Genomic DNA, 12,120 nt, shown 5'->3' with positions numbered 1-12,120 from the left:
CACCACCTCAGTCTTAAGATAAGGTTTTCTCCCTCTGTCACCAGCCAAATGACCTTTCGCAGTTTGTCAGTGTTGTGTCACCAGCAGTCTTCGTCTCAGAACTATTAGAGCATTTGTGAACATTCTGTGTCTCACCTGCAGCTCAGCCAATAACAAGGGTGGCAGCCTGAAGGTGGCAGGCAACAGCCACATTTTAAGCCTTATTATATAAGTTTTCGGCAACCTTTGGTGAACACTGGCATTGACACTGTGAATGTTGATGCTCCCATCACCAGCAGGAGTGAAGTCAAGGCACTTTCCTTGAGTGAAACGACGCATTATGTTAAATAAGAAATTGCATTTAAAATGTCTGTTTGTGGTTTTAAAATAACAGTTGTTGGGATGGGGCTGGGAGCTGATCAGGGCTGGCGCTGTGGTTTAATCCTTTCCCACTATGCTGTGATTTCAACAAAAAGTTCCTCCCTCACCTTCTTGTTTTCTGTTTTATGGTTTTCCACTTTTACCTGTAAATCACTCAGAAAACTTTAGCTGTTGGGCATTATGCACAAATGTAAAATAAGCAATTGAATTAATGAATTAAAATTTGCCTGGAGGAAGGAAGCTGTTAGTAAGAAAAATGCACCCTGCATATGCTCAGGGGCTCTTTCACCTATTCTTCCACATGCTTTTGAGCCAGAAGCATGAACCTGTAGTCTCAGTCACAAGGTCTTATGCCACACAGTTCTAGGACTTAATCCCATTTCACACTGAAAACAAACAGCCTTTCCTCCTCCACAGGAAACCCTGTTGAGAGCCTATAACCCTAGGAATCTGCTTTCAGCAACCTCAACAGACTACAGTTCCCAAGAGGTCTTTGGAGGGCACCAAACACCTCAAGCAGTAGAAAAACAGACTGTTCTCTATTTTGTGGGAGGAACTCTAGCACATACCAGGAAACATAGGTTTGCAGAAGCATGTTTTGTTTTATTTTGAATTGTATTGTTTTGCTGCTTGGTGGTTTGCCACCCTGGGCTCCTTTAGGAAGAAGAAGGGCAGAGTGGACGTTGAATAAATCAATAGGTGGATAAATAAATAAAGTGGATGAAATCATTCTGTATCCCTAGTGCAGCATACTTATGTCTTTATATATGTTGGAAGCTGTCCAGAGTGGCTGGGTCAGCCCAGTCAGATGGGTGGGGTACAAATAATAAAATTATTATTATTATTATTATTATTATTATTATTATTATTACCCACTTGAAAAAATAAGATGCCCTGGGATTTTCTTGGAGGAAGAGCCATGGGATATAAATTTAATGCATAAAGCAAATAAATAAGAAACAAACTGTTTGCAGTTTGAAAAGTGATGGGGACGTACCGTACATTGAAAAGTATGGGGTGGAATAGTGACTAACAGGAAGATGCACACCTTGCAAACAAATCAAGATGAACATTTGTTGTCAATGTATAACCTCCCAGGAAACGAATTGGAGCAAGTGCTCAATAAATCCAACTTCCGCATAAGCTTTGTGCAAGCAAATCAGAACGAACGCTCAATGGTCTGGAGGAGCCCCTAAACTGCGGTTTATCTGGAGTCTTACCTTGGGGGACAAAGATGTTTCCGGCAATGGACAGGCCTGCTAGGATGAGAGTCAATGCCTGGGTGATCCTGCGGCCAAAGTAGCAAATCACAACAAAGGCAATGAGTTTCGCTGGGATATCGACAGCCCCAAAGATCACCTGGATGAGGTAGACGCTGACCCCAAAGTTCTGCAGGTCCATAGCCAACCCATAGTAGGCGAAGCTGGTGGAGAACCTGGTGGCGGATACAGGGAAAACACACAAATAAGCTGAGGGTTGTGGCTCAGGGGCAGAACATTTGCTCTGCGTAAAGAAAGTCCCAGGTTCAGTCTCCAGCATTTCCAGGTAGAACGGAGGGACATCCCCGTCAGAAACCAGGTGAATCCGCTTCCTGTCAGCGTAGACACTGAGTTAGCTCAATGCTCTTCAACCTTTGACCCCCCAGATGTTTTTGGACTCTGTTTTCCATCATTATTCTTTATGCACCATTATTTATTAAATTTGTTAGTCGCCTCCAACCCAAAGTGACTTACAACCAACCACCTATCGTTCCATTTACAGTGGTACCTCCATTTTTGAGTGTCTCAGAAGCCGAACGTTTCGGTTTTCGAACGCCGAAAACCCAGAAGTAAATCCTTCCGTTTTTGAATGCACCTCGGAAGTCAAATGGCTTCCGCTGCATGTTTTTCAATTTTCTCCATTGAAATTGGAATTCTCCCTTTGCGCCTCAGTTTTTGAATGTTTCGGAAGCTGAACGGTCTTCTGGAAGGGATTACATTTGAAAACCAAGGTACCACTGTATATCCCAACATTTTCTCCACAGAGCTCAAGGTGGCACCTGTGGCTTCTGCCCTCCTTTAGTCCCTCACAACAACCCTGTGAGGTAGGTTAGTCCGAGAAGGAGCCTGGGGGGGGGGCTGGTCGTGCCCCCTCTCAAAAAAGCACAGCCCCCCAGCCCCCCACACTACACCCCTGCTCTAACCAACTGAGCTATCCCCCCCCCCAATACTGAGCCAAGAAAACGATCTTTAAAGCGATCTGGCTTTTCTTCTTCCGCTTCTTTCATTCCCTCTCTTGCCTTCCCCACCAGCTGCTTCCACCTCAAACTTACCAGACGAAGCAAAGGCAGCACGTTACCCGTCGCACAACAGGCGATCGCACCAAGTCAGCTGCTGTGAAGTTGGACTTGGCAGAGGGTGCCTCTTTCTGTAGGCTGGCTTTCAAGACCTGCAAGAAAAAGACAAGCAAGGGGTTGCCTGCCGCCTGCTGTGGTCTCCGGCCAAATTCCGCACATTTAGGGATGGAATGACAAGACACCTGGAAACTTACTTAATGTTTAAGGGGAAGGACCATAGTTCCACGTTCAAGTGCATGCTTTGGATAAAGAAGGTTCCACATTCAATCCTCAACCTTTTTCGGTAGAGGTAGGGGGAAAGCCCCATTGGAAACCTTACAGATCAGCAGGCTAGTGAGGGTGGAGGCCAAACAGGCGAATCCACAACTTGCACCCCGATTGCAGAATTAGTGTATCCTGACTGTGGAATCAAGACTGTTGCAAAATACGCACAGCCATTTTTTGGATGGCTGGTCCACCTCATCTTCTTCCTAAGGTTGCTACCATTCCCCACCTGCACTCCCAGGCAGGCTCCTGTTCCCTGTAGATGTTTGGCAGGCAGATATTCAAATGGTGCTGTTTTTTGGTTTTTTTAACAGCAGAGAGGTGCATTTTTTTGTTTGTATGTTTTTTGGGGGGAGCTGGCACTGCTGAATCACTACCTGTTGTGCAGATGCTAAAGGCTTAGAAGCGTAAACCAGGAAGAAAAGGAAGGAACGTTTCTTTCTCTCGCTACCTCGAGGCTGAGCTTCTGCCCTTGCTCCTTCTGCCCATTTATCCGTGCCACTTTTTGCAGCTCCTTGAGTGCCTGGTCCAGTTTGCCAGCTGTGGCATACCACCGGGCAGACTCTGTAAACCACCTGGGCAAGAGAAAAACAGAGAGGCAGCAAGGTGGGGGAACAGGGACACGGTGAGGTGAAAGCAGGTATATACAACCCCTAGGTAATGCCTATCGTGCTCTACAGAAGGAGCCCTTGGGTATTTGTTTAACAGCTCTGCCCTGCACCCCAACATCTCCTTCTCCAACAAGCCCCTCCCTAGGTTCAGCTAGCTTTCCCCCCCTCTTAGGGCTTATACTTCTGTGCCTCCAATGGCTGTAAGCAGGGGTGCTGACTCCTAGAGGCTGAACCCCCACCCCAATATTTGTTAGCAGGGGACAGAGTTCCCACAATGTTTGTCCGGGATATGGCGGCTCCTTCCCCCTCCCCCCTCCATGGTGGGGGAGCAGCTCCCGGCTCATGGCATTGGCAGGAGGCGGCAGCAGAGGAGCCGCCCAGACACCCAGACATTGTGCACAATGGCGTTGTGTCTTGGTGTCGTGTCCGACGTCTGGGCATCGCATGCAGCATCACAACATTGCGCATGATGCCCGGATGCGACTCGTGACACCACGGCATCACACGCGATGTCAGCTGCGTCAATCACCCTCCTGAGTCAGCATGCTTGGCTGTAGGAAAGGCAGGAAACCAACAGTTGAAGCTTCCCTCTGAAAATGTGCTGGGGAAGCTTTTACTGTTGCACTGCTGTTTGTCAATGATGCAAACACAGGACCTGCTCTTTAAAGCTGAATCGGAGCAAATGGCAGTCCAGGTTTTCTGCAGATTGCTCTTTGCTCCGATTCAGCTTTAAAGAGTTGTTTTTTTGTGGGAGAAGCTTTGGAGAGAAAGAAAGAGGGTGCCCGGACACAGAGCTTTAAAGCGTGGGTTGTTCCTGGAAAGCGTGGATAAGCCCTATATCTTTATCTTTAAAGTGGCATGCTTAAATGGGGATTGCGAGAGAGGAGAAGAGACAACCCTTTTTTCCCTCCTTGCTTATCCAGTCTCCCCTTCCAGAAGCTTCCTTGTGACACTCCCCCCGCTCCTCAAATGACCGGTGTCTGCCTCTGCAGTGCCCTCAAGGCACTCCTTCCTCCCCAGCTCCTTCCCCACAACCTCAGCTTTCCTCGCCTTCACCCACCAGTCTCCAGCCTCCCCACACAATTAATGTCAGTGTTTTGGGGTAGGGACTCCCACCACTGCCGCTCACAGCAGACAAGAGAGCAGGGCCACAGCGCCACCTACCAGCCGTACAGGAAGAAGGCGAAATAAGGGAAGGAGACGGCCAGCTGGAGCCAGCGCCAGTCGCGGATGGCATAAGCTATGCCGGCAAGGATGAACTGCCCGATGCTGTAGCTGTATCCAGTCACCATGCTGATGGTGGCCCGGGAATGCATTGGGGTCCACTCTACCGCTGAAAGAGGAAAACCCCATGTTGCCGTCTAGCAATGTTCAAAGGAGTGAACACCCACCTAACTGATTCTGGGGTTTCTAACAAGAACTTTGACCTAAACTCTGTGTCAAACAGAAAATATAAAACCAGTACTTTCTTCCTGGAAGTACTCAAGGTTACACAGTACTGGCACCTTCTGCCCCCCTCCCCATGTTAAAAGTGTGGTACTTACTGTAACAATTTCATGGTGAGTACCTCCCCCCGCCTTTCTATATAAAAAAATACCGTATAAAACATATGGGACAGATTGAACTTCTCCAGTTCCTCTGGGACATAAATGTACATCAAAAGGAACACCCGAAAACCTTATTTGCAGCAGTGGAGAAGTTAAAACACAAACCTAGCTAACAGTAAGGCACTGCTATATTTAGGTAGATTTATCACTTCTAAATATTTTGGCAGTTTAATCCCATGATTTGAATTCAAACATGTAAATAATGAAGAACAGGTTTTGTTAGTCCAATATCGTATGCTCTAAATGAGTGGAGATTTAAACCCAGATATCCCTTATTCTGTGCAACACTCACTACGACACAACATAGTGCCTCGGGGGTGTGTGTGCACAAATCAGACTTGAACCCAGATCACAAGGCAGGGAAGTGGTCATCACTCATTTTACCCCATTGGTGCATAGGGATGAGTGAATCCGTCAATGATGATTGGCGTTTCTCTCAGGTTCTCATTTTACCAATATTAGTCCTCCTTGTTTCCACATCAGTTTGCAAGTTTCTTTTATATATATAAAAAAGTCCTCATGACAATTCACCAGCATTTTTGTGTGAAGTTTTCCTAATATACAAATGTTTGTATGTAATTTTGCCTAATATGCACATTTTTGCAAAGTGATGTCTCCTGATACAATGCATTTTCCCATTTATTTTTCATGAATATATGTGTATTTGTGTGCTTTTTTTGTACCCAGGTTTTGGAGGTGTGAATGAGAAAGGATGCCTCTGTTTCAATTGTTTTATTATGTGTGCAGATTAGATGGTCACGAGGCACCAGAATTCACATCGGAGGCCCCGTGGGGTGGGTGCCGAGCACCCACAACAAAAATTTTGTGGGTGCTTGGGCCCCCAGGGTCCCCTATAGTTGGTGTCAGTGGCATACTCAACCTACAGGTGAAAACAGCCCTTTGATTTTCCAAGAGAACTGTGTAAAAGTCAGATCTAGCAGAATTAATCAGAGGCTTGAAAAATAGAGCTGAACAAGGAAACGACAGCACATTTCCAACTTCCTTCATTGTCTCCAGGTACCTTTCAAAGGAGAAAGGGGCAACTACCTTCTCCAGCAGGGGGCAGTACCTGCGTGGTGGTGGTGGTGGTGGTGGTGGGGCTCAGAGGCTTTGTGAGCTCCAGGGGAAGTCCTCAAAGGTGCCTAGGTGCCCAAGGGCATCATGTTGGTGACCCCTGATTTAATATCATTGTAAGAAAAGGCAGTGTGCGTAGGCAGCCATTTTCTCAGTAAAACAACAACTGAAAAAAGAGATTCCAAGACTCAAATTCAAACTCTCTCTCATCTGTAACTGGTTGTCTTTGGTGGATATGACTGCCTGTGATTAATGGGAGAACAATGCCCTTTGCACATGCCCAGAGGCCTCAGGGCAGATTTGCAGCATGCTTGGCTAATGTTTTAAGTCTTGGAACCAGCCACTAGAGGAAACTTACTTACACAGCGACACGCAGTTCAGCCCAATGCCTGAGAGAGCCATTCCTGACAGGAAGCGGAAGATGCAGTAAGCTGTGAAGCTGGGGGCAAAAGCAGCGCAGGACCCCGAAACAGCCATTTGGAGACAGGACCAGATCAACAAAGCTTTCCGGCCAAACCTAAACCGGGGAGGAACGAGTCTTGTTATAGACAGGGTGGTGGTCTCTGGAAAAGGAGTGGGGGAGCTTTTACAGCCTGAGGGCCACGTTCCCTTCTGCGCAACCTACCAGGGGCCACATGCCTGTGGTGGGCAGGACCAGAGGCAAAAGTGGGAGGAGCAAGGAATGCAAATATTATATTTGTACGGCGGGCCGGTTTCTGCACACACCTCTCTCTCCTTGACCCAGACAAGCAAGAGGCAGTGTCAGAGTTTGAGGGTGCACTCCAGCCAGGCATAAACACTCAAGGAGGGTCTGGCTGGGGAGGCTCCCGAGGGCCAAAAAGAGAGTCATGGAGGGCAGAATTTGTCCCCCGGGGCTGAGGCTTCCCACCCCAGAGCTACTGTAGAAGCACCAAGGCGATAATGGCTGGAGAATGTAAAGAGAACACACCATAGCTGCCAGCATCCTGGGAGGGCAAATCAGGACATGACCTCCCCCCGCATCTTGCCGCCAGCCGCCCTTACATGTCGCTGCCACTCATCGCCTTGGGTTTCCCCTAGGAAAGTGGCAGGATAAAACTAAAACCTGTGAGGGTCATGGGACGAATTGAAGAAATTACGGGGCAAATGAAAATGTAGATGAGCCCAGAGTCGGATACTTTCACTGGCCCTGAGCCCACAGTCTGTACCTCAGGTTACAGACGCTTCAGGTTACAGACTCCGCTAACCCGGAAGTAGTACCTTGGGTTAAGAACTTTACCTCAGGATGAGAACAGAAGTCGCGCAGCGGCATCAGCGGGAGGCCCCATTAGCTAAAGTGGTACCTCAGGTTAAGAACAGTTTCAGGTTAAGAATGGACCTTCGGAACGAATTAAGTTCTTAATCCAAGGTACCACTGTAATCCGGATAAGACTCTGGGACTGGGGGAAAGTCAGTTTCTGGCTAGGAAAAAAGTGGTCCTCTTCCCTGCACACACACACACACTGAGTTGACCCCAACATGGGGGGGGGGCGTGGCGTGACATCACACATGCGCCTCCCTCCCAACCCGGCCAGGCCGACTTGGCCCATCATGCCCCCCCACCCCAAACAGCCAGATTATTATTAATAATAATAATAATAATAATAATAATAATAATAATAAATTTTATTTATATCCCGCCCTCCCCAGCCGAAGCCGGGCTCAGGGCGGCTAACAACAATAAAACAATACAAAAGTACAGTATAAACAACACTCTAAAAATCATTCATTATAAAATTAATTAATTCAAGCCACTGGCAACCATTGGGTCAGAGCTCCGCGAAGATTGCTGAGGGAGGGAGTCAGGTTATGCCCTGGCCAAAGGCTTCATGATTAGCTTCATGAAAGGGATGCGCCAAGGCAAAGACTCTTCATCCTGGCTCATCCTTTTGAGGATTGTCATGAAATTCCCTTGAAAATATGGGGGCCCCCCAGCCCCCCCTTTGATGGCGCCCCTGTCCCCACAACCCGCCATTTGCCATTTTGCTTCTACTAATCTAGTATGATTTTTTTAAAAAAACAAACAAAGGATTCCTTGGCCCAGCTAGAACCAACCGCTTTGACGTGCATTTGCGACGTGCTTTCAAAGCACGAAACGCCTTACTTGTCTGAGAGGCCGCCGAATGCGACCGCACCCACCAGCACCCCCGCCATGTAGATTGACTGGGCCATCTGCTGCAGCGTCCGAAAGTCACACACCAGGTCCCACTGCGGGAGGGAGGGGGGGAGGGCGGTTAACACAGAAGCATCACCATCACTTGGCTTTTCCGAAACGCAAAGCAGAAAAGTTGACTTTGGGATATGTATCTATAAAGCTCCATTTCCCTTCCCAACTTTCCATCTCACACAGAAGATGGTGTGTGCTCAAGCTCCGCAGCTCCAAAAGGCATTCCTAGAACCATAGGTGGCCGAGGCAGTTTTTACTGCAAAAACTTTAATCCTTAAATCCCGTTGGCAAGAACAGTGGTACCTCGGGTTACCGACACTTCAGGTTACAGATGCTTCCGCTAACCCAGAAATAGTACCTCAGGTTAAGAACTTTGCTTCAGGATGAGAACAGAAATCGCGTGGTGGCGGCGCGGCGGCAGTGGGAGGCCCCATTAGCTAAAGTGGTACCTCAGGTTAAAAACAGTTTCAGGTTAAGAACAGACCTCCAGAACAAATTAAATTCTTAACCCAAGGTACCACTGTATTGTGGCAATTGTGTTGAGTAGGAAATTGCTGAATTTAGACAAATGCAGGAGACCCCAGATACAGAACCTGGGATTTTCCTCCTGCAAAGCTGGTCCTCCACTTCTGAAGAATAGACGCCCCCCCAGCCCCCCATATTTATATGGAGACTCTTCGCATGAGCTTTCGTTAATGATGGATTAGGAGAGGGTGGGGGGTTTTTTGCAGGAGGGGGGAGGATTATTTAAATCACTAAACTTTTGCAAATAGATAATCACAATTTAGCTACTCAACATTGCTCCCTTAAAATCAATCTTGGGCATAGTCATATTTCATATTGAATGTGGACATGTGGCCTATCTCTCCCCGCCTTTATTTGTGAAAAATTTTGTTACAGGAAGTCATCTGCATCATTGTTGGGGACCCTCCAGATTATTTAATTATTATTTGTATCCTGCCTTTCCACCAAGGAGCTCAAGGGGCCAAACATGCGTATCCCCCCCCCCTGCTTTCTCCACACAACAACCTTGGGAGGTAGGCCAGTCTAAGAGAGAGTGACTGGCTGAAGGTCACCCAGCTGTGTGGGGATTTGTACCCTGGTTTCCCAGGTCCTCTTCCCACACACTTAACTTCTGCACTGACTGCGATTCTCATCACCCCAGACCAGGGACTGTAGTCTAGCAGCAAGTTCCCCCCGATCTACACAAATCCAGCATCCAGAATCCCACTTCAGTACCAATCCAATCCCAAAAAATGTGGTGAGGCATTGCTGATCCTCACCTAAGGCCTTCCTACCTCTGTCACAATGGTCGACGTGAAGACTTGGCCATCGTAGGTCCAGCCGTCAAGGCAAGGCTCCAACTCTGCCTCTGTTCTCTCCAGCTCCGTGGAATTGGGCTCGAGGAAATGCCACTGGGTGGTGACGAAGCGACGGCACTTCTGCAGCAAATGGTTGCCGTCTGTCGGGATGAAGGCTCTCAGAGGATCCCGACAGTCTGCGCCTTCGGTGACGTTGCTGCCACCGCATGTGCTGTTAATGCCAGTGCGGCAGCGGTGCCCGGGGACGGCTGCTGTAAAATTCTGCAAGAGGTTGTGGGCTGCCATGAGGACCATCGGGAAGCAAAGCAGCAGCACGTTGAGGACCTGGAAACGGCCCATGCCGCCAACCTGATCCAAAAGTTGGGCAAAAGTCATCGCGGCCCAAAGATGCAGGACGGGCCCGGCTGAATCGGACGAGGCACGTTGGCCGATGTAGATGCAATGGCAGCAGGGGAAGGAGAAAATATATACCGGTATATATACTTGCAAACGTTAGGTGTTTGCTTGGCGATCTGGAGGTGCAAATCACAAATGGACTTGCTAAAACGTAGAGATGGAAACCTCCAAGAACCGGCCCGGTGGAGGCTGTCAAAATGATTCCACGGCTGATTTCCTTTGCAGTGGTTGGAGCTGTACTGAAGGAATGAAACAGTTAAGAAGGACACTTCCCATGCCTCCTGCTGATGGGCAAACAGACGGGACCTCTGCCCTCCTGCGTGTGCATTTCATATTTGAGCCTGCTCCAAGGTCACCCAGAAATGCGCTGCCGCTTATGTGCAGTTCCTACGAAGGAACCAGTAGGGCACCTTTCCCTCTCCCCCCTCTGCCTGCAGGAATGAAAGGTAGAATGAGGCTGAAAAGGCCAGAGCAAGACGAAAAGGCTCTGGAGAGGGGCTTGTTTTTCTGTGCTTCTGATTAAGCTCCTGCTGAGTTTCAGACGGCTTAGTCGGTTCCATTAGACCCACATCTCCTAAGAATGGAGGTATTAGTGAAAAGGGAGGGGTGCACATTCACTTCCAGCGAACTTGGGCGAGATGGTGGTAACAGGCAGAGGAATGAGCTGAGTCAGGCCTGGAATATGAACTTTTCCCCTTGAAGTCATTTGCATTCCTGGTATCAAAGAAAACATCACAACGATAAGCTTTATTTATGGGGGCTTTGCAGATCCGGGGGGGGCGGGATCGTTTGCTGCTCTGGGTGTTTGGTAAGACTTTTTCCACCCTTCTCTTGGTCTGGGATGCTTCCCGCTGAGGTCGCGTCATGAATCCCCAATGAATGTATCAGTCTGCATGGTGAACCCTTCTGCCTTTGACACATCCACATGTCACGAAAAATGGGGCTCTCTCAAGGGAGACCCTGCAATGTCCGCTATTGGTCAGTGGAAGGAAACAGAGTCACAGCCAGCTAAAATGAGAGGAAACTGCCCAGCCCTGTCAGAAAGACCACCCAAAATGTAATGAAAACATCAAAAAGAAAGAGGAGGTGTTTAGTGACACTGGAGCACACATGAGTACATAGTTTTGGGACTTGTCAATCACAATACTTTGTGAATTGCCTGTCTTGAACCGCCATTCAAATTCAGACACATTTTATTCCCCTCTCCAGGCATCTAAACACCCACTCTCCTTCTCCCTCCCAGATCTATTCTTCTTGCTCTTACCCACATTCCCCTCTTTGATAAGCAAATGACAGTTCCCTCTTCTGTGGACAAGCAACCCTCTCCAACTGGTAAGACATTCGCAGCTAGTTGAGGGGTTTCCTAGTTTCCTGGCTGTGTGACTTCAGAGGTGGCTGCTGGGGTGAGGTGTGGGCCAAACACGGCTCACTTTTGGGTTTACTATATCATTTGACATGAGTTTCATTCATAAGCAAGGTTTTCCATTCATAAAAAAAAACCTATTACTTCAGAGGAAAAGGTTATGAATTTATCCTTTCTGGGTGGTGCATGTGGGGTGGTACATGCCCTCAATTTACAGCGCAACCAATAATTTCCAGCACTTGATGGGAGGCGCTGATGGGCATTAATTACACAGCTCTGCAAAAGTGATCACAACTGCAAGGAACAGGTCTCATATATAAATTAAATGTTCATAAATGTACAAGGCAAACATATGCATAAGTATATAAACCACATGTCTGAAATAGTACAGGAGAGCAATCCTGAAGCCATTTTGATTCTCCCAAATTGACCTCAAATATTTCTCTGCAAGAAGGAAGGAAATGGAAAAGCCTCCCCATTGTCTTTTGCTTACAAATCCTGCCTTAAGGGTGTATTTGTGTATGAATAGGGTGAGCCTGTGACCTCAGTTCAGGAACTAAAGTATTAGCCATCAAAAAAGAATGGCCAGACTGCCCAGGTAAT

General features: G+C 47.9%; 1 protein-coding gene across 1 annotated transcript in view; it reads right to left on the bottom strand.

Moving 5' to 3' along the window:
* LOC308464803 (uncharacterized protein) overlaps positions 1 to 10,610 on the bottom strand; it is a 37,795-nt gene extending 27,185 nt beyond the window's left edge. The window contains exons 1-7 of the mRNA XM_080984392.1: positions 9,735 to 10,610; positions 8,374 to 8,477; positions 6,614 to 6,768; positions 4,735 to 4,903; positions 3,411 to 3,534; positions 2,672 to 2,787; positions 1,581 to 1,795 (exon numbers count right to left, since the gene is read on the bottom strand). Coding sequence (XP_080840518.1) covers positions 1,581 to 1,795; positions 2,672 to 2,787; positions 3,411 to 3,534; positions 4,735 to 4,903; positions 6,614 to 6,768; positions 8,374 to 8,477; positions 9,735 to 10,133 — 1,282 coding nt within the window. The 5' untranslated portion in view covers positions 10,134 to 10,610. The remainder of the gene's footprint in view (positions 1 to 1,580; positions 1,796 to 2,671; positions 2,788 to 3,410; positions 3,535 to 4,734; positions 4,904 to 6,613; positions 6,769 to 8,373; positions 8,478 to 9,734) is intronic.
* Positions 10,611 to 12,120: the final 1,510 nt, after the last annotated feature.

This window comes from Podarcis pityusensis, assembly GCF_964106645.2.
Source record: "Podarcis pityusensis genome assembly, chromosome: 16".
NCBI classification, from domain to species: Eukaryota; Metazoa; Chordata; class Lepidosauria; order Squamata; family Lacertidae; genus Podarcis; species Podarcis pityusensis.
The sequence above is the reverse complement of the archived record's forward strand: the minus strand, read 5'-3'. Positions and strand labels throughout refer to the sequence as shown.